This window comes from Pleurodeles waltl, chromosome 7 (assembly GCF_031143425.1).
Source record: "Pleurodeles waltl isolate 20211129_DDA chromosome 7, aPleWal1.hap1.20221129, whole genome shotgun sequence".
Lineage (NCBI taxonomy): Eukaryota > Metazoa > Chordata > Amphibia > Caudata > Salamandridae > Pleurodeles > Pleurodeles waltl.
In genome coordinates, this window is record NC_090446.1 from 1,532,541,758 (window position 1) to 1,532,564,362 (window position 22,605).

At 48.4% G+C, this 22,605-nt stretch overlaps 1 protein-coding gene across 5 annotated transcripts in view; it reads left to right on the top strand.

Moving 5' to 3' along the window:
* The window catches only part of CIC (capicua transcriptional repressor), a 410,013-nt gene that overhangs the window by 366,875 nt on the left and 20,533 nt on the right, over positions 1–22,605 (top strand). For all 5 annotated transcript variants that reach the window (XM_069201390.1, XM_069201393.1, XM_069201394.1 and 2 more), the window contains 2 exons: positions 21,648–21,779; positions 22,256–22,387. In XM_069201390.1, the coding sequence (XP_069057491.1) occupies positions 21,648–21,779; positions 22,256–22,387 (264 nt within the window). The remainder of the gene's footprint in view (positions 1–21,647; positions 21,780–22,255; positions 22,388–22,605) is intronic.

The following is a 22,605-nucleotide window of genomic DNA, read 5'->3' on the forward strand; positions in this document are numbered from 1 at the left end:
AATGGAGTGGCCCTTACCCAGTGCTAGAAAGGAAGAGTCAGGTCACCTACCTGGTGGACCTGGGCACAAGCAGGAGCCCCAAGAGGGTGATCCATGTGAACCGCCTTAAGCTCTTCCATGACAGGGCTGATGTGAATCTGTTGATGGTAACAGATGAGGATCAGGAGGCAGAGAGTGAACCTCTCCCTGATCTTCTGTCATCAGACCCAAAAGATGGCTCAGTGGATGGAGTGATCTACTCAGACACCCTCTCTGGCCAACAGCAAGCTGATTGTAGGAGAGTCCTACAACAGTTTCCTGAACTCTTCTCCCTAACCCCTGGTCAGACACACCTGTGTACCCATGATGTGGACACAGGAGACAGCATGCCTGTCAAAAACAAAATCTTTAGACAGTCTGACCATGTTAAGGAAAGCATCAAGGTGGAAGTCCACAAGATGCTGGAATTGGGAGTAATTGAGCGCTCTGACAGCCCCTGGGCTAGCCCAGTGGTCTTAGTCCCCAAACCTCACACCAAAGATGGAAAGAAAGAGATGAGGTTTTGTGTGGACTACAGAGGGCTCAATTCTGTCACCAAGACAGATGCTCATCCAATTCCTAGAGCTGATGAGCTCATAGATAAATTAGGTGCTGCCAAATTCTTAAGTACCTTTGACTTGACAGCAGGGTACTGGCAAATAAAAATGGCACCTGGAGCAAAAGAGAAAACAGCTTTCTCCACACCTGATGGGCATTATCAGTTTACTGTTATGCCCTTTGGTTTAAAGAATGCCCCTGCCACCTTCCAAAGGTTGGTGAATCAAGTCCTTGCTGGCTTGGAGTCCTTTAGCACAGCTTATCTTGATGATATTTCTGTCTTTAGCTCCACCTGGCAGGATCACCTGGTCCACCTGAAGAAGGTTTTGAAGGCTCTGCAATCTGCAGGCCTCTCTATCAAGGCATCCAAATGCCAGATAGGGCAGGGAACTGTGGTTTACTTGGGACACCTTGTAGGTGGAGGCCAAGTTCAGCCACTCCAACCCAAGATCCAGACTATTCTGGACTGGGTAGCTCCAAAAACCCAGACTCAAGTCAGGGCATTCCTTGGCTTGACTGGGTATTACAGGAGGTTTGTGAAGGGATATGGATCCATTGTGACAGCCCTCACTGAACTCACCTCCAAGAAAATGCCCAAGAAAGTGAACTGGACTGTGGAATGCCAACAGGCCTTTGACACCCTGAAACAAGCAATGTGCTCAGCACCAGTTCTAAAAGCTCCAGATTATTCTAAGCAGTTCATTGTGCAGACAGATGCCTCTGAACATGGGATAGGGGCAGTTTTGTCCCAAACAAATGATGATGGCCTTGACCAGCCTGTTGCTTTCATTAGCAGGAGGTTACTCCCCAGGGAGCAGCGTTGGAGTGCCATTGAGAGGGAGGCCTTTGCTGTGGTTTGGTCCCTGAAGAAGCTGAGACCATACCTCTTTGGGACTCACTTCCTAGTTCAAACTGACCACAGACCTCTCAAATGGCTGATGCAAATGAAAGGTGAAAATCCTAAACTGTTGAGGTGGTCCATCTCCCTACAGGGAATGGACTTTATAGTGGAACACAGACCTGGGACTGCCCATGCCAATGCAGATGGCCTTTCCAGGTTCTTCCACTTAGAAAATGAAGACTCTCTTGGGAAAGGTTAGTCTCATCCTCTTTCGTTTGGGGGGGGGGGGGGTTGTGTAAGGAAATGCCTCCTTGGCATGGTTGCCCCCTGACTTTTTGCCTTTGCTGATGCTATGTTTACAATTGAAAGTGTGCTGAGGCCTGCTAACCAGGCCCCAGCACCAGTGTTCTTTCCCTAACCTGTACTTTTGTATCCACAATTGGCAGACCCTGGCATCCAGATAAGTCCCTTGTAACTGGTACTTCTAGTACCAAGGGCCCTGATGCCAAGGAAGGTCTCTAAGGGCTGCAGCATGTCTTATGCCACCCTGGAGACCTCTCACTCAGCACAGACACACTGCTTGCCAGCTTGTGTGTGCTAGTGAGGACAAAACGAGTAAGTCGACATGGCACTCCCCTCAGGGTGCCATGCCAGCCTCTCACTGCCTATGCAGTATGGGTAAGACACCCCTCTAGCAGGCCTTACAGCCCTAAGGCAGGGTGCACTATACCATAGGTGAGGGTACCAGTGCATGAGCATGGTACCCCTACAGTGTCTAAACAAAACCTTAGACATTGTAAGTGCAGGGTAGCCATAAGAGTATATGGTCTGGGAGTTTGTCAAACACGAACTCCACAGCACCATAATGGCTACACTGAAAACTGGGAAGTTTGGTGTAAGGAAATGCCTCCTTGGCATGGTTGCCCCCTGACTTTTTGCCTTTGCTGATGCTATGTTTACAATTGAAAGTGTGCTGAGGCCTGCTAACCAGGCCCCAGCACCAGTGTTCTTTCCCTAACCTGTACTTTTGTATCCACACTTGGCAGACCCTGGCATCCAGATAAGTCCCTTGTAACTGGTACTTCTAGTACCAAGGGCCCTGATGCCAAGGAAGGTCTCTAAGGGCTGCAGCATGTCTTATGCCACCCTGGAGACCTCTCACTCAGCACAGACACACTGCTTGCCAGCTTGTGTGTGCTAGTGAGGACAAAACGAGTAAGTCGACATGGCACTCCCCTCAGGGTGCCATGCCAGCCTCTCACTGCCTATGCAGTATAGGTAAGCCACCCCTCTAGCAGGCCTTACAGCCCTAAGGCAGGGTGCACTATACCATAGGTGAGGGTACCAGTGCATGAGCATGGTACCCCTACAGTGTCTAAACAAAACCTTAGACATTGTAAGTGCAGGGTAGCCATAAGAGTATATGGTCTGGGAGTCTGTCAAACACGAACTCCACAGCACCATAATGGCTACACTGAAAACTGGGAAGTTTGGTATCAAACTTCTCAGCACAATAAATGCACACTGATGCCAGTGTACATTTTATTGTAAAATACACCCCAGAGGGCACCTTAGAGGTGCCCCCTGAAACTTAACCGACTATCTGTGTAGGCTGACTAGTTTTGGCAGCCTGCCACAAACCGAGACATGTTGCTGGCCCCATGGGGAGAGTGCCTTTGTCACTCTGAGGCCAGTAACAAAGCCTGCACTGGGTGGAGATGCTAACACCTCCCCCAGGCAGGAATTGTCACACCTGGCGGTGAGCCTCAAAGGCTCACCTCCTTTGTGCCAACCCAGCAGGACACTCCAGCTAGTGGAGTTGCCCGCCCCCTCCGGCCAGGCCCCACTTTTGGCGGCAAGGCCGGAGAAAATAATGAGAAAAACAAGGAGGAGTCACTGGCCAGTCAGGACAGCCCCTAAGGTGTCCTGAGCTGAGGTGACTCTGACTTTTAGAGATCCTCCATCTTGCAGATGGAGGATTCCCCCAATAGGGTTAGGATTGTGACCCCCTCCCCTTGGGAGAAGGCACAAAGAGGGTGTACCCACCCTCAGGGCTAGTAGCCATTGGCTACTAACCCCTCAGACCTAAACACGCCCTTAAATTTAGTATTTAAGGGCTACCCTGAACCCTAGAAAATTAGATTCCTGCAACTACAAGAAGAAGGACTGCCTAGCTGAAAACCCCTGCAGCGGAAGACCAGAAGACGACAACTGCCTTGGCTCCAGAAACTCACCGGCCTGTCTCCTGCCTTCCAAAGATCCTGCTCCAGCGACGCCTTCCAAAGGGACCAGCGACCTCGACATCCTCTGAGGACTGCCCCTGCTTCGAAAAGACAAGAAACTCCCGAGGACAGCGGACCTGCTCCGAGAAAAGCTGCAACTTTGTTTCCAGCAGCTTTAAAGATCCCTGCAAGCTCCCCGCAAGAAGCGTGAGACTTGCAACACTGCACCCGGCGACCCCGACTCGGCTGGTGGCGATCCAACACCTCAGGAGGGACCCCAGGACTACTCTAAGACTGTGAGTACAAAAACCTGTCCCCCCTGAGCCCCCACAGCGCCGCCTGCAGAGGGAATCCCGAGGCTTCCCCTGACCGCGACTCCTTGAATCCAAAGTCCCGACACCTGGGAGAGACCCTGCACCCGCAGCCCCCAGGACCTGAAGGACCGGACTTTCACTGGAGAAGTGACCCCCAGGAGTCCCTCTCCCTTGCCCAAGTGGAGGTTTCCCCGAGTAACCCCCCCCTTGCCTGCCTGCAGCGCTGAAGAGATCCCGAGATCTCTCATAGACTAACATTGCGAACCCGACGCTTGTTTCTACACTGCACCCGGCCGCCACCGCGCCGCTGAGGGTGAAATTTCTGTGTGGGCTTGTGTCCCCCCCGGTGCCCTACAAAACCCCCCTGGTCTGCACTCCGAAGACGCGGGTACTTACCTGCAAGCAAACCGGAACCGGGGCACCCCCTTCTCTCCATTCTAGCCTATGTGTTTTGGGCACCACTTTGAACTCTGCACCTGACCGGCCTTGAGCTGCTGGTGTGGTGACTTTGGGGTTGCTCTGAACCCCCAACGGTGGGCTACCTTGGACCAAGAACTGAACCCTGTAAGTGTCTTACTTACCTGGTAAAACTAACAAAAACTTACCTCCCCCAGGAACTGTGAAAATTGCACTAAGTGTCCACTTTTAAAACAGCTATTTGTGAATAACTTGAAAAGTATACATGCAATTTTGATGATTTGAAGTTCCTAAAGTACTTACCTGCAATACCTTTCGAATGAGATATTACATGTAGAATTTGAACCTGTGGTTCTTAAAATAAACTAAGAAAAGATATTTTTCTATATAAAAACCTATTGGCTGGATTTGTCTCTGAGTGTGTGTACCTCATTTATTGTCTATGTGTATGTACAACAAATGCTTAACACTACTCCTTGGATAAGCCTACTGCTCGACCACACTACCACAAAATAGAGCATTGGTATTATCTCTTTTTGCCACTATCTTACCTCTAAGGGGAACCCTTGGACTCTGTGCATGCTATTCCTTACTTTGAAATAGCACATACAGAGCCAACTTCCTACATTGGTGGATCAGCGGTGGGGTACAAGACTTTGCATTTGCTGGACTACTCAGCCAATACCTGATCACACGACAAATTCCAAAATTGTCATTAGAAATTCATTTTTGCAATTTGAAATTTTTCTAAATTCTTAAAAGTCCTGCTAGGGCCTTGTGTGTTAAGTCCCTGTTTAGCATTGTCTTTTAGAGTTTAAAAGTTTGTTAAAAGTTTGAAATTAGATTCTAGAAACAGTTTTAGATTCTTTAAAAAGTCTTCCAACTCTTAGCAAAATAATGTCTGATACAGAGATGAATGTGGTGGAACTCGACACCACACCTTACCTCCATCTTAAGATGAGGGAGCTAAGGTCTCTCTGTAATATCAAAAAAATAACCATTGGCTCCAGACCTACCAAAATTCAGCTCCAGGAGCTGTTGGCAGAGTTTGAAAAAGCCGACCCCTCTTATGATGACCTCACAGAGGAAGAAATTAGTGACTTGGAGGCCAATGTCCCTCCTCCAGTCCTAAATAGGGAGAACAGGACCCCTCAAGTCCTGTCTCCAACTGTGTTAGTCAGAAATAGTGAGTCCCTCACAGGAGGGTCCCACATTTCTGAAATCACTGAGGATGCTCTCAGTGAAGATGACCTCCTGTTAGCCAGGATGGCCAAAAGATTGGCTTTAGAGAGACAGCTCCTAGCCATAGAAAGGGAAAGACAAGAGATGGGCCTAGGACCCATCAATGGTGGCAGCAATATAAATAGGGTCAGAGATTCTCCTGACATGTTAAAAATCCCCAAAGGGATTGTGACAAAATTTGAAGATGGTGATGACATCACCAAGTGGTTCACAGCTTTTGAGAGGGCTTGTGTAACCAGAAAAGTGAACAGATCTCACTGGGGTGCTCTCCTTTGGGAAATGTTCACTGGAAAGTGTAGGGATAGACTCCTCACACTCTCTGGAAAAGATGCAGAATCTTATGACCTCATGAAGGGTACCCTGATTGAGGGCTTTGGATTCTCCACTGAGGAGTACAGGATTAGGTTCAGGGGGGCTCAAAAATCCTCGAGCCAGACCTGGGTTGACTTTGTTGACTACTCAGTGAAAACACTAGATGGTTGGATTCAAGGCAGTGGTGTAAGTAATTATGATGGGCTGTACAATTTATTTGTGAAAGAACACCTGTTAAGTAATTGTTTCAATGATAAACTGCATCAGCATCTGGTAGACCTAGGACCAATTTCTCCCCAAGAATTGGGAAAGAAGGCGGACCATTGGGTCAAGACAAGGGTGTCCAAGACTTCAACAGGGGGTGACCAAAAGAAAGGGGTCACAAAGACTCCCCAGGGGAAGGGTGATGAGACAACCAAAACTAACAATAGTAAAGAGTCTTCTACAGGCCCCCAAAAACCTGCACAGGAGGGTGGGCCCAGAGCCTCTTCACAAAACAATGGGTACAAGGGTAAAAACTTTGATCCCAAAAAGGCCTGGTGTCACAGCTGTAAACAGCATGGACACCAAACTGGAGACAAGGCCTGTCCCAAGAAAGGTTCCACTCCAAACTCCCATCCAGGTAACACTGGTATGGCTAGTCTCCAAGTGGGATCAACAGTGTGCCCAGAGCAAATCAGGGTCCACACTGAAGCTATTCTAGTTTCTGAGGGTGGGGTGGATTTAGCCACACTAGCTGTCTGGCCGCCTAACATGCAAAAATACAGACAGCAACTCTTAATTAATGGGACTAGAATAGAGGGCCTGAGGGATACAGGTGCCAGTGTCACCATGGTGACAGAGAAACTGGTTTCCCCTGGCCAATACCTGACTGGAAAAACGTACACAGTCACCAACGCTGACAATCAGAGAAAAGTACATCCCATGGCAATGGTTACTTTAGAATGGGGAGGGGTCAATGGCCTGAAACAGGTGGTGGTCTCCTCAAATATCCCAGTGGACTGTCTGCTTGGAAATGACCTGGAGTCCTCAGCATGGGCTGAGGTAGAACTAAAAACCCATGCAGCAATGCTGGGTATCCCTGAACTGGTGTGTGTGAAAACAAGAGCACAGTGCAAGGCACAGGATGAACAAGTAGAGCTGGAGTCTGGAAGAATGGCCCAGCCTACCAAGAGAACAGGAAAGTCAGTTGGGAAACCAACTACAACACAGCAAAAGAAAGGGAACCTCTCTTCTCAGGAAGAAGTTCTGCCCTCTGAGGGAACTGAGCCTTTGGAGCTTGAACCTTATCAGGTTGAGCTCTTAGGCCCAGGGGGACCCTCAAGGGAGGAGCTGTGTAAGGGACAAGAAACCTGTCCCTCTCTTGAAGGCCTTAGGCAGCAAGCTGCTGAAGAGTCCAAAGGCAAGAAAAATGGAACGCATAGGGTCTATTGGGAAGATGGACTCCTGTACACTGAGGCCAGAGACCCCAAACCTGGTGCCACTAGGAGAGTGGTAGTGCCTCAGCTGTTCAGGAAGTTCATCCTAACATTGGCCCATGACATTCCCCTTGCTGGACATTTGGGACAAACCAAGACGTGGGAGAGGTTAGTCAACCACTTCTACTGGCCCAATATGTCCAACATGGTTAAGGAGTTTTGCCTCTCCTGCCCCACCTGTCAAGCCAGTGGTAAGACAGGTGGGCATCCAAAGGCCCCCCTCATTCCACTTCCAGTGGTGGGGGTTCCCTTTGAAAGAGTGGGTGTGGACATAGTTGGTCCACTAGAACCTCCCACAGCCTCAGGAAATATGTATATCCTGGTAGTAGTGGATCATGCTACCAGGTATCCTGAAGCTATTCCCCTTAGGTCGACTACCGCCCCTGCAGTAGCCAAGGCCCTCATTGGTATCTTTACCAGAGTGGGTTTCCCTAAGGAGGTGGTGTCTGACAGAGGTACCAACTTCATGTCAGCATACCTAAAGCACATGTGGAATGAGTGTGGAGTGACTTATAAATTCACTACACCATACCATCCACAAACTAATGGCTTGGTTGAGAGATTCAACAAGACATTGAAAGGCATGATCATGGGGCTCCCAGAAAAGCTCAAAAGGAGATGGGATGTCCTCTTGCCATGTCTGCTTTTCGCTTACAGAGAGGTGCCACAGAAGGGAGTAGGATTCTCACCCTTTGAACTTCTGTTTGGTCATCCTGTAAGGGGACCACTTGCCCTTGTTAAAGAAGGCTGGGAGAGACCTCTCCATGAGCCTAAACAGGACATAGTGGACTATGTACTTGGCCTTCGCTCTAGAATGGCAGAGTACATGGAAAAGGCAACCAAAAACCTTGAGGCCAGCCAACAGCTCCAGAAGTTTTGGTATGACCAAAAGGCTGCACTGGTCGAGTTCCAACCAGGGCAGAAAGTCTGGGTTCTGGAGCCTGTGGCTCCCAGGGCACTCCAGGACAAATGGAGTGGCCCTTACCCAGTACTAGAAAGGAAGAGTCAGGTCACCTACCTGGTGGACCTGGGCACAAGCAGGAGCCCCAAGAGGGTGATCCATGTAAACCGCCTTAAGCTCTTCCACGACAGGGCTGATGTCAATCTGTTGATGGTAACAGATGAGGATCAGGAGGCAGAGAGTGAACCTCTCCCTGATCTTCTGTCATCAGACCCAAAAGATGGCACAGTAGATGGAGTGATCTACTCAGACACCCTCTCTGGCCAACAGCAAGCTGATTGTAGGAGAGTCCTACAACAGTTTCCTGAACTCTTCTCCTTAACCCCTGGTCAGACACACCTGTGTACCCATGATGTGGACACAGGAGACAGCATGCCTGTCAAGAACAAAATCTTTAGACAATCTGACCATGTTAAGGAAAGCATCAAGGTGGAAGTCCACAAGATGCTGGAATTGGGAGTAATTGAGCGCTCTGACAGCCCCTGGGCTAGCCCAGTGGTCTTAGTCCCCAAACCTCACACCAAAGATGGAAAGAAAGAGATGAGGTTTTGTGTGGACTACAGAGGGCTCAATTCTGTCACCAAGACAGATGCTCATCCAATTCCAAGAGCTGATGAGCTCATAGACAAATTAGGTGCTGCCAAATTCTTAAGTACCTTTGACTTGACAGCAGGGTACTGGCAAATAAAAATGGCACCTGGAGCAAAAGAAAAGACAGCATTCTCCACACCTGATGGGCATTATCAGTTTACTGTTATGCCCTTTGGTTTAAAGAATGCCCCTGCCACCTTCCAAAGGTTGGTGAATCAAGTCCTTGCTGGCTTGGAGTCCTTTAGCACAGCTTATCTTGATGATATTGCTGTCTTTAGCTCCACCTGGCAGGATCACCTGGTCCACCTGAAGAAGGTTTTGAAGGCTCTGCAATCTGCAGGCCTCTCTATCAAGGCATCCAAATGCCAGATAGGGCAGGGAACTGTGGTTTACTTGGGCCACCTTGTAGGTGGAGGCCAAGTTCAGCCACTCCAACCCAAGATCCAGACTATTCTGGACTGGGTAGCTCCAAAAACCCAGACTTAAGTCAGGGCATTCCTTGGCTTGACTGGGTATTACAGGAGGTTTGTGAAGGGATATGGATCCATTGTGACAGCCCTCACTGAACTCACCTCCAAGAAAATGCCCAAGAAAGTGAACTGGACTGTGGAATGCCAACAGGCCTTTGACACCCTGAAACAAGCAATGTGCTCAGCACCAGTTCTCAAAGCTCCAGATTACTCTAAGCAGTTCATTGTGCAGACTGATGCCTCTGAACATGGGATAGGGGCAGTTTTGTCCCAAACAAATGATGATGGCCTTGACCAGCCTGTTGCTTTCATTAGCAGGAGGTTACTCCCCAGGGAGCAGCGTTGGAGTGCCATTGAGAGGGAGGCCTTTGCTGTGGTTTGGTCCCTGAAGAAGCTGAGACCATACCTCTTTGGGACTCACTTCCTAGTTCAAACTGACCACAGACCTCTCAAATGGCTGATGCAAATGAAAGGTGAAAATCCTAAACTGTTGAGGTGGTCCATCTCCCTACAGGGAATGGACTTTATAGTGGAACACAGACCTGGGACTGCCCATGCCAATGCAGATGGCCTTTCCAGGTTCTTCCACTTAGAAAATGAAGACTCTCTTGGGAAAGGTTAGTCTCATCCTCTTTCGTTTGGGGGGGGGTTGTGTAAGGAAATGCCTCCTTGGCATGGTTGCCCCCTGACTTTTTGCCTTTGCTGATGCTATGTTTACAATTGAAAGTGTGCTGAGGCCTGCTAACCAGGCCCCAGCACCAGTGTTCTTTCCCTAACCTGTACTTTTGTATCCACACTTGGCAGACCCTGGCATCCAGATAAGTCCCTTGTAACTGGTACTTCTAGTACCAAGGGCCCTGATGCCAAGGAAGGTCTCTAAGGGCTGCAGCATGTCTTATGCCACCCTGGAGACCTCTCACTCAGCACAGACACACTGCTTGCCAGCTTGTGTGTGCTAGTGAGGACAAAACGAGTAAGTCGACATGGCACTCCCCTCAGGGTGCCATGCCAGCCTCTCACTGCCTATGCAGTATAGGTAAGCCACCCCTCTAGCAGGCCTTACAGCCCTAAGGCAGGGTGCACTATACCATAGGTGAGGGTACCAGTGCATGAGCATGGTACCCCTACAGTGTCTAAACAAAACCTTAGACATTGTAAGTGCAGGGTAGCCATAAGAGTATATGGTCTGGGAGTCTGTCAAACACGAACTCCACAGCACCATAATGGCTACACTGAAAACTGGGAAGTTTGGTATCAAACTTCTCAGCACAATAAATGCACACTGATGCCAGTGTACATTTTATTGTAAAATACACCCCAGAGGGCACCTTAGAGGTGCCCCCTGAAACTTAACCGACTATCTGTGTAGGCTGACTAGTTTTAGCAGCCTGCCACAAACCGAGACATGTTGCTGGCCCCATGGGGAGAGTGCCTTTGTCACTCTGAGGCCAGTAACAAAGCCTGCACTGGGTGGAGATGCTAACACCTCCCCCAGGCAGGAATTGTCACACCTGGCGGTGAGCCTCAAAGGCTCACCTCCTTTGTGCCAACCCAGCAGGACACTCCAGCTAGTGGAGTTGCCCGCCCCCTCCGGCCAGGCCCCACTTTTGGCGGCAAGGCCGGAGAAAATAATGAGAAAAACAAGGAGGAGTCACTGGCCAGTCAGGACAGCCCCTAAGGTGTCCTGAGCTGAGGTGACTCTGACTTTTAGAGATCCTCCATCTTGCAGATGGAGGATTCCCCCAATAGGGTTAGGATTGTGACCCCCTCCCCTTGGGAGAAGGCACAAAGAGGGTGTACCCACCCTCAGGGCTAGTAGCCATTGGCTACTAACCCCCCAGACCTAAACACGCCCTTAAATGTAGTATTTAAGGGCTACCCTGAACCCTAGAAAATTAGATTCCTGCAACTACAAGAAGAAGGACTGCCTAGCTGAAAACCCCTGCAGCGGAAGACCAGAAGACGACAACTGCCTTGGCTCCAGAAACTCACCGGCCTGTCTCCTGCCTTCCAAAGATCCTGCTCCAGCGACGCCTTCCAAAGGGACCAGCGACCTCGACATCCTCTGAGGACTGCCCCTGCTTCGAAAAGACAAGAAACTCCCGAGGACAGCGGACCTGCTCCGAGAAAAGCTGCAACTTTGTTTCCAGCAGCTTTAAAGATCCCTGCAAGCTCCCCGCAAGAAGCGTGAGACTTGCAACACTGCACCCGGCGACCCCGACTCGGCTGGTGGCGATCCAACACCTCAGGAGGGACCCCAGGACTACTCTAAGACTGTGAGTACAAAAACCTGTCCCCCCTGAGCCCCCACAGCGCCGCCTGCAGAGGGAATCCCGAGGCTTCCCCTGACCGCGACTCCTTGAATCCAAAGTCCCGACACCTGGGAGAGACCCTGCACCCGCAGCCCCCAGGACCTGAAGGACCGGACTTTCACTGGAGAAGTGACCCCCAGGAGTCCCTCTCCCTTGCCCAAGTGGAGGTTTCCCCGAGGAACCCCCCCCTTGCCTGCCTGCAGCGCTGAAGAGATCCCGAGATCTCTCATAGACTAACATTGCGAACCCGACGCTTGTTTCTACACTGCACCCGGCCGCCCCCGCGCCGCTGAGGGTGAAATTTCTGTGTGGGCTTGTGTCCCCCCCGGTGCCCTACAAAACCCCCCTGGTCTGCACTCCGAAGACGCGGGTACTTACCTGCAAGCAAACCGGAACCGGGGCACCCCCTTCTCTCCATTCTAGCCTATGTGTTTTGGGCACCACTTTGAACTCTGCACCTGACCGGCCCTGAGCTGCTGGTGTGGTGACTTTGGGGTTGATCTGAACCCCCAACGGTGGGCTACCTTGGACCAAGAACTGAACCCTGTAAGTGTCTTACTTACCTGGTAAAACTAACAAAAACTTACCTCCCCCAGGAACTGTGAAAATTGCACTAAGTGTCCACTTTTAAAACAGCTATTTGTGAATAACTTGAAAAGTATACATGCAATTTTGATGATTTGAAGTTCCTAAAGTACTTACCTGCAATACCTTTCGAATGAGATATTACATGTAGAATTTGAACCTGTGGTTCTTAAAATAAACTAAGAAAAGATATTTTTCTATATAAAAACCTATTGGCTGGATTTGTCTCTGAGTGTGTGTACCTCATTTATTGTCTATGTGTATGTACAACAAATGCTTAACACTACTCCTTGGATAAGCCTACTGCTCGACCACACTACCACAAAATAGAGCATTGGTATTATCTCTTTTTGCCACTATCTTACCTCTAAGGGGAACCCTTGGACTCTGTGCATGCTATTCCTTACTTTGAAATAGCACATACAGAGCCAACTTCCTACATTTGGTATCAAACTTCTCAGCACAATAAATGCACACTGATGCCAGTGTACATTTTATTGCAAAATACACCCCAGAGGGCACCTTAGAGGTGCCCCCTGAAACTTAACCGACTGTCTGTGTAGGCTGACTAGTTCCAGCAGCCTGCCACACTAGAGACATGTTGCTGGCCCCATGGGGAGAGTGCCTTTGTCACTCTGAGGCCAGTAACAAAGCCTGCACTGGGTGGAGATGCTAACACCTCCCCCAGGCAGGAACTGTAACACCTGGCGGTGAGCCTCAAAGAATCACCCCTTTGTCACAGCCCAGCAGGTCACTCCTGCTTAGTGGAGTTGCCCGCCCTCTCCGGCCACGGCCCCCACTTTTGGCGGCAAGGCTGGAGGGAACAAAGAAAGCAACAAGGAGGAGTCACTGGCCAGTCAGGACAGCCCCTAAGGTGTCCTGAGCTGAGGTGACTCTAACTTTTAGAAATCCTCCATCTTGCAGATGGAGGATTCCCCCAATAGGGTTAGGATTGTGACCCCCTCCCCTTGGGAGGAGGCACAAAGAGGGTGTACCCACCCTCAGGGCTAGTAGCCATTGGCTACTAACCCCCCAGACCTAAACACGCCCTTAAATTTAGTATTTAAGGGCTACCCTGAACCCTAGAAAATTAGATTCCTGCAAACTACAAGAAGAAGGACTGCCTAGCTGAAAACCCCTGCAGAGGAAGACCAGAAGACGACAACTGCCTTGGCTCCAGAAACTCACCGGCCTGTCTCCTGCCTTCCAAAGAACTCTGCTCCAGCGACGCCTTCCAAGGGACCAGCGACCTCTGAATCCTCTGAGGACTGCCCTGCTTCGAAAAAGACAAGAAACTCCCGAGGACAGCGGACTTGCTCCAAAAAGACTGCAACTTTGTTTCAAGAAGCAGCTTTAAAGAACCCTGCAACTCCCCGCAAGAAGCGTGAGACTTGCAACACTGCACCCGGCGACCCTGACTCGGCTGGTGGAGAACCAACACCTCAGGGAGGACCCCCGGACTACTCTACGACTGTGAGTACCAAAACCTGTCCCCCCTGAGCCCCCACAGCGCCGCCTGCAGAGGGAATCCCGAGGCTTCCCCTGACCGCGACTCTCTGAAACCTAAGTCCTGACGCCTGGAAAAGACCCTGCACCCGCAGCCCCCAGGACCTGAAGGACCGGACTTTCACTGGAGAAGTGACCCCCAGGAGTCCCTCTCCCTTGCCTAAGTGGAGGTTTCCCCGAGGAAGCCCCCCCTTGCCTGCCTGCAGCGCTGAAGAGATCCGTTGATCTCTCATAGACTAACATTGCAAACCCGACGCTTGTTTCTACACTGCACCCGGCCGCCCCCGCGCTGCTGAGGGTGAAATTTCTGTGTGGGCTTGTGTCCCCCCCGGTGCCCTACAAAACCCCCCTGGTCTGCCCTCCGAAGACGCGGGTACTTACCTGCAAGCAGACCGGAACCGGGGCACCCCCTGCTCTCCATTCTAGCCTATGCGTTTTGGGCACCACTTTGAACTCTGCACCTGACCGGCCCTGAGCTGCTGGTGTGGTGACTTTGGGGTTGCTCTGAACCCCCAACGGTGGGCTACCTTGGACCAAGAACTGAACCCTGTAAGTGTCTTACTTACCTGGTAAAACTAACAAAAACTTACCTCCCCCAGGAACTGTGAAAATTGCACTAAGTGTCCACTTTTAAAGTAGCTATTTGTCAATAACTTGAAAAGTATACATGCAATTGAAATGATTCAAAGTTCCTAATGTACTTACCTGCAATACCTTTCAAACAAGATATTACATGTTAAATTTGAACCTGTGGTTCTTAAAATAAACTAAGAAAAGATATTTTTCTATAACAAAACCTATTGGCTGGATTTGTCCCTGAGTGTGTGTACCTCATTTATTGTCTATGTGTATGTACAACAAATGCTTAACACTACTCCTTGGATAAGCCTACTGCTCGACCACACTACCACAAAATAGAGCATTAGTATTATCTCTTTTTACCACTATTTTACCTCTAAGGGGAACCCTTGGACTCTGTGCATGCTATTCCTTACTTTGAAATAGCACATACAGAGCCAACTTCCTACACCGGTGAACCTGGTAAAAGTTTTGTCTCTGGTATTCATAGAAAAACACACATCCTCACATAGGGACATTTTCTCAGAGCATCAGATGTTTTATTATAAAAACACTTCCTTGTCCCTTAAACGTTTGAGATTCCAGCCAGAGGACCACGACTGTATGCTGATTGCATAAGCAGCAGTAGCGAAGCGTTCAGCAGACTTCAGGCCTTTGTTCTGGTATGAGGGATGATGTCTTCCCAGGGGAACCTGAAGGGCAGAACTAGAGCCTAACATGCTGTGCTCTAATATAGCCTAGGTAGGAATTACTTTACTTGATTCTAGTGAAATATAGTAGAGTTATTCCTATGCTTTGCTCTCCTTGTCACAATTCTAATTCTGTCTAGCTTTTTCGTCCTGGTTATTGCAATACATGCTTTATTGTCTAAGATGCAGTAGCTTAATTAAAACCTTATTGAAACATACACTGCTTCTGTTTGTCATTTGTATATGTGAGACCAATGTAACTGAGAGAAATGGATGAGACCTGAGTAACCATGATTTCCTTGAGAAGTCAATTGTGTCATGAGCTCGGCTGCCCAATCATCCCTGCTCTTGGGTAGAGATGAGGCACTGCTAGTTAGCCGGAGCAAACCCCGGATTAGGGCGACAGGTGTCACCTGTAGTGGGTTAAGACTCAGTCTGCCACACCGCAGGCAATTCTGCCGCCAAATCCAGTAGTCTCATTAGAATAACAAGAGCCTATGCGACAATCCTTTCTTGGAACATCAGCAATTTTATTATAAAAACACTACTTTGACCCATGTACGTTAGAGGGAGATTCCAGCTAGATGACCACTACCATATGGTGATTGCGGAGTGCTTCACTGCAGCTGCTTATGTAAACTACAGACTACAGGCCTCTTGCTCAGGTATGAGGGATGATGTCTTCCCAGGGAAACCTGACGGGCAGAATTAGAGCTTAACATGCTGTGCTATAACAGCCTAGGTAGGAGCTATTTAATGATTCTAGTGACAATATGGTAGCGATATTTGTATGTTTCACTCTCCTTGTCACAATTTTAATCCTGTCATGCTTCATCGTCCTAGTTATTGCAGTACATGCTTTATTATCTAAGATGCATTTACTTCAATAAAACCTTATTGAAATATATTCTGCCTCTGATTGTCCTTGTATATGTGAGACTAATGTAACTGAGAGAAACGGATGAGATCTGAGTGACCACGATTTCCCTGAGGAGTCAATTGTGTCATGCGCTCAGTTGTCCAATCATCCCTGCTCTTGGGTGGAGGTGAGGCAATGTTAGTCAGCCGGAGCAAAACCCAGATTAGGCCAACAGGTGTCACCTGTATTGGGTTCAGACTCAGTCCCCCACGGTGCAAGTGATTCTGCCGCCCAAATCCAGTAGTCTCATTAGAATGAGAGCGTATGCGACAAGAGCACCTCTGCACCCGTCGCTTGTGGAAAAGAAGACCCAAGGTGTCTCCACATCCCTGAACATCTCAAGAGTGGAACCCACTTGTTGGTTCCCCCTGACTGGATCCCTAGTCCTCACCTGCATCACCTTTTTGGCCGTACCAGTCTCTGTTAAATAACATTGGGCACCCGACATTGTACTACACCTCTGCACCCGGCAACCCCAGTGCCGCCCGGTGTGACCTTTTGGTGTGGTCCTGACTCTTGCCCAATACTTACCTAAAGTCCAGAAAATTTTCCTCGTAAGTCGCTGTAATGTGCCTGTCTTGCCGTCTTTGGTTTTTCTCCTTAGGACAACATTGCAGGTTCCAAAAATTGTACTGTTGACTTTTCAAAACTGTAAAGATTTTTCTTGCCAAGTGTACTTACCTGAACAAATTGATTCTGGTGCCAAAATCTATATATGTAAAGATACTTGTTATTTTTATAAATTGGTGTGGATCTCCTTCTTGAGTTGTGTGTTTCATTTATGGACTGTGTGTGTATTTGCAAGTGTCTCACACTGAAAAGTCTAAGGCTGCTCAAACACACTGCCCTCTAAAAGAGCACTTTGGGATTGCTAGATCAAGCCCCGTCCAATAGTAAGGGAACCCCTTGACTGTTTGCAGAATATGTCTCATTTTGATATATAAAGAACCAGATTCCGACATTGATGGCACAGCGGTGGGATGTGGGATCCAAAACTGTGGCATTTTCTGTACCACTCAATTAATAAGTGATACCACTAAGGAATCCAAAATTGTCTTTAGTTAGGAAACATTTTTTGCAATTTCTGATTTTTTTCTAAATTGTTTAAGAATTAGTTAGGGCCTTGTGTTAAGTCCCCCAGTCCAAACTGTTTAGAAAGTAAAATACTTTAGTAAGTTAAGCCTTTTAGTAGTTCACTTAAAAAATGTTAAGGTTCTAAAAAGATCCCAACTACTGTACAACCATAACTGAGGCAGCAAGTTCATCCCAGAAGCTTAACCTGAGCCACTACAAAACCCTTATGGTTACTCATCTTAAGGCCCTCCGCCAGGTGTGGAATCTTTCCATGGGCCCTAAGCCCACAAAAGCTGATCTGCAGCAGCTGTTTGCAGAAAAAATGATAGAGCCATGGCAGGTAAAGTAGCCCCTCCTGAGAATGAAGAGGAGGCAGTGAAAAAGATTGATTAATCCCTTCATACCTCCAGTGACAGTATCACCGCTGAGCACTTCAGATAAAACCCCAGTAGATGGAGACAGTGAAGGTGCTGAACTCCAGAAACTAGCTTAGAGGATAGAGGTAGAGTGTACACTCATAGCTGTAGAAAACAAAAGAGCTGAGATGGGCCCAGGACCCATCTCTGGTGGCAGCAAAGTTTTAAATAGGGAAAAGAATAAGCCTTTGACCCTAATATCCCCAAATTGATTGTCCCCAAATATTCAGAGGGTGATATCATCACCAAATGATTCACAGCCTTTGAGAGGGCTTGTACCATGAGGAAGCTCAGCCAGAAGTTTTGGGGTTCTGTACTCCGGGAGCTGTTCTCAGCTCAGGAAAGTGTACAGATAGACTCCTGACATTGACTGGAGCAGATGCTGAGTCCTATGACTGAATGAAAGATACTCTGATTGAGGGATTTGGACTCGCAACCAAGGAGTGCAGAAGTAGGTTCAAGGAGACTAGGAAACCTCTAGTCAGTCCTGGGGTTGAATTTGTTGACTTCAGTCAAACACTAGGTGGCTGGTTAAAAGGGAATCAGGTGCACGAATATGATGAGCTTTATAATCTTAAAAAGAGCATCTGTTCAGTAACTGTGTTTCGGAAAGGTTGCATCAGTACCTGGTAGAACTGGGTCAAGACTAGAGTATCCATGACAACCTCCCCTCCCCCAAGAGAAAGATGGTGACCAGACTAAGGATAAAAACAGTCTCTTTTAAAGGCCCCCAAAACCTGATCAGGAGGGTGGGCGCCAAGACAAGAAGCAGATTACAAGTAGGTACCTGGGTAAGAACTGGGGCCCTAAGAAGGCTGGGGTGCTTTCATTGCACCAAACCGGGGACACTGCCTGTCCCAAAAAGAACCACCCTGGTGCACCTACAGCTCCTGCTTCAGTGGTGAGTCTCCAGATCGGAACCCAGGTGGGCCCTGACCATCTCAGAGAGCTAACAGAAGCAACTTAAGTCTCTGAGGGTGGGGTGGATGTAGCTGCCCTATAGGGATCCCCTGGAACAACAATGCCCTGGGTACCTAGGTACAGTGCCAATTGTGGGAAGAAACAGTACAATTTAGAGGAGAGAGCAAAACTACTGGGGTCCTGGTTAGTAGGAACCCAGTAGACACAGTCAGACAGACTGACAACAGGCAGAAAATGGGGGTAGCCATGCCAAGAAATAGGGCACTTTCCTACAAGTTCCAACCAGGGTAGGTGTGGGTACTTGTTCCTGCCCATCATCCTATCAAACAAGGCTGCTGGTGCATAATACTGCCACAACCGGACTTTTTTAAATGCCCTTTTAATATTTTAAAATGTCTTGAGATTGCAGTCTACTTAGCTGCTACCTATCCTGTGTGTTTAATTGTATGCTCAGCTGCCAAGCTTTGTTTGTTACCGATAGAATACCCTCAGTTGAATTTTGAGGCACACACTCTAAATTTGAAACGATAGTTGTAACTCACTTTTGTAAATGAAAGCACTTTAACAGTTTTTCATTCAGGGGTCAGGAGCAATATTTTTTTGTCCACCAATTTGAGCACTATGAAATTTGAAATGCAGCTCAAGCATTTATTTCATTACTGTCCATAGCTAAACTTGATAAAAAACATTCTGGGGCTGCCTCTCATACCTCTTAGTGCTCAGAAGTAGCTGGTGATCACTTGAGCTGTGGCTATGATTAAGGGGGCAGTGATTGCGTACAGTAGTACAGATTCTGCCTAGCTGAACGTGCCTCATTACAGGAGCTGCGATCGGGCTCAGCGGTCACAGCTGCATGTTCTCTATGGCGGGCGATGCTCCGCACGCACAATTGTGAAGGATTGGCGGTGGGGTGAAGAAGGTAGTTGTGGTAGACTCCAAGTTTTGCTGGACACAGTGGCACTTTTGCAGTGCACCATTGAGTGCAGGATTACACGCTGACCCCTCAGCTGTGCTAACTCCTGAACAGTGCGTCCAAAGTGGGCACTCCAAGGCATCAAACAATTTGTTACATCTCAGGTCGAAAGTAATGTAACTTGTTGCAGTGTGCAGTTTTTGCAGGATGCCTCCTTGTTTTTTTAAAACTCCTGTGCCTTCCCAGGCACACCTGGAGCCTGTTGAGTGAGACAGCTTTCTGCCCTCCTCTTGAGAAGTGCCAACAGCTCTCAGGAAAGAGAATAATGAAGTATTGCAGATCAAGGAGGTGTTCCCTCCGTCCTGTAAGAAGCCGCTTAGGTGTTAGCCCCAAAGGCAGGCTTCAGAGGAGAAGCCGCCTTTGAAGGGCAGATGTATCACACTAGAGAGGAGGGCTGCACCATTGTTTAGGCAGACAGTTTGGCGCAGGGAGGGGGTAAACCAGTTGCTAAATCGGTTTGCCTATGGGTGTGTAGCCCTGACACGCCAGGGTTGGGCTAGGTAGGTCTAAACACTGAGGTGTGAGTTGGCAGAATGGTGCATCCTGGGATAGCCAGATGCCACACTCCACAGGAAGTGGTCACCAGGTGCGAGGAATCCTGGTAGCCCGTCGGCTACCAACCGCATCCTCCCCATGGGCATTTTCGGATCATAAGAGTGACACCCTTGTCACCCAGACCTCAGATCTTAACTGGCTTGGAAGAAGGACTGCCCTGCTGCATTGAGTGATCAGCAAGAAGACTGCACTTGCTGCACTTGGTGGCTAGTGGAGAGAGGGTTAGAGTCTGCCGTGTTCTGCTTGAGGAGAAGCTGGTCCCAGAGCGCCGTCAAACCTAGAGACTCCAAGGGCCAGCCGACTTGCCTCCTGTTCACACAGGGACACAACAGCTGAAGAAATGTGCTGGGGAAAGTGGTAGCCCAAAATCTTCAAATCGCCACCACAGCCGACTTGCAGCATTAAAGACCAGGCACCGACGCATGGAGTAGGACCTGAGTTTGCTGAGCTTGGGAGTGCAGGCGGAGTGTTGCTGGGACCCTCAGAAGGTGAGTTATCGGCCCAGTAGGGATTGGCCTACGGCCACTTAACTGGCCGACTGCTAGTCCAGTGGTGACGTTGACCCTGCAACCAGGACCCTCACATCTCCTTTGTGGACTGAGTGCCTGTAGGAAGATCCCAGTCGGCTGCGTTGCATCCTTGGAGCATCTTCTGCATCCTTCATCCTTTGCATTAGGACCACTCTATAGTAAACTATTGCACCATGGATAAAGTGTATGAAAAGTGCTTGAAGACTGCTCTTTTTGTGGCGACACCTCTTCTTGAGGACCCTGCTGGTCCCCCTGACAAGCTCCCTGCCAGAGTTGGTCACTCAAGTACTTCTACCTGACCGCATTGACATGTAATCAGGTTTTCATTGAAAGAATTTCCTAGTCTCAGAATTGTTGAATTTGACAAGGATTGTTCGCAAGTTAGTGGGAATGCTTTGATGTATTATTCCTTGTAAAATCTGTATCTTTGGAACCCTGCTGCACATCTTTTTCGTTCTGGTTCCTAAATCATTTTTTTCTTTTTTCTTTTTAATAAATGGGTGTTGGATTTCCTCAGTGTCGTGTTGAATTTTCTTTCAGTTGTTTTGGTGCAGTTTAAATGCTTAACATTAGCTTCTCTGTGTAAGCCTTGCTGCTCAGTGACACAGCTACCAAGGGTTGAGACGAAGGTATAACAGATGAAACATACAGGACCTAAAGGGGTTGGTAAGTGTATTAAATGGCGAGATCACACAACCACACCAAATAGTACACCGCATTACCTCACAGCTCTCCAGTGCAAGCAGGCAAGAGGAATTTTCGAGCGCCCGTATATCCTCCACAAAAATCATTACCAAATGCATGTATTGTGTTATTCCTGATGTATCTAACTTGTTTCTAACCTCTGTGAACATATGGTAAGTACCTCTTGGTTGTTCAGCTTAATTGCCCCTGAGTATCCAAGTGTCTAAAGGAAGTAACGTAATATTCCGATGGATCGCACCAGTACAAGTGCCTCTGAGAGAACAGTGATATATATCTGTACCCCCACAAATACTGCTCTCTAAATATTGATTGCCTCTGGGACCCAAGATCAAGCCTCACATTTATCTCAGGATTATGGCAGCTGTAACACACTCTCTTCACATAGTATGTGAGTAGCACACATTTATGGTGTGACTCATGCAGTGGTACTAATATTGAACAATGGTACTTTTTTTGCAGACCTGGACTCGTCAACGGAGGATCCTATTTCCCCGAAGCGCAAAATGCGACGCCGCTCCAGCTGCAGCTCAGAACCCAACACCCCAAAAAGCGCCAAGTGTGATGCCGAGATTTTCACCTTTGACAAGACGGGTAAAGAAATTATTACTGTGCACTTGTCTTGCCTCTATTAGTCATGACTGTTCAGCCCATTGTCCTGTGGAAGCTCCTGCAAGTGCAGCTTGTTTTGAAACCCTTGCAGTGTATTTCAGTGTGAAGACCCACTTTGCTATGTGAACCTTCCATAATGCATCTTGTTGTGGTTAGTGCGTAGGTGTGTGCGTCTCTGCGCACGTTCATTAGTGCTGTGTGAGCAGTTACTGATAATCCTTGCTGGTACACTGTGCAAGCCCCCGAGAGCTGTGTGTAGCTTAGTAGGAGACCTTTTCTGATTACTAACACTATCCTTGAGCCTGTATAGACGCACTCTCACTTAAGGCTGATGCTGTTCCTGGCGTCGCTTGCTGGCCATAGATTTCAGTGATCACTGCTGCTCTTCCCTGTTCGTCGGACAGATACCCCCTAATCGGTCACTAATGCAGGTACCTTGCTGTCTGCTTTCTTGGCAGGTATCGAGACAGACGACATGCTGGCAGAGATGGAATATGAAAAGGTGCCATATTCATCACTGCGCCGAACACTGGATCAGAGACGTGCGCTAGTCATGCAGCTGTTCCAAGAGAATGGCTTCTTCCCATCAGGTGAGTAGGGATGGTGTGCTACTGTTTTGCTTTCACTTATCTTATGATCGAGCTGACAAAACTTCTCTGGAATGCACTTCTTAGTTTAAAGAACACATTTATTATTATTACTTCACCACTAGGTTCTTGAGAGAAGAGATTAGTAGGTTTGAGGCACACATTGAAAAGTAGTCACAGCAATGAAAGGAAAATATATCAAAGTACTTCTCAATTGCAAT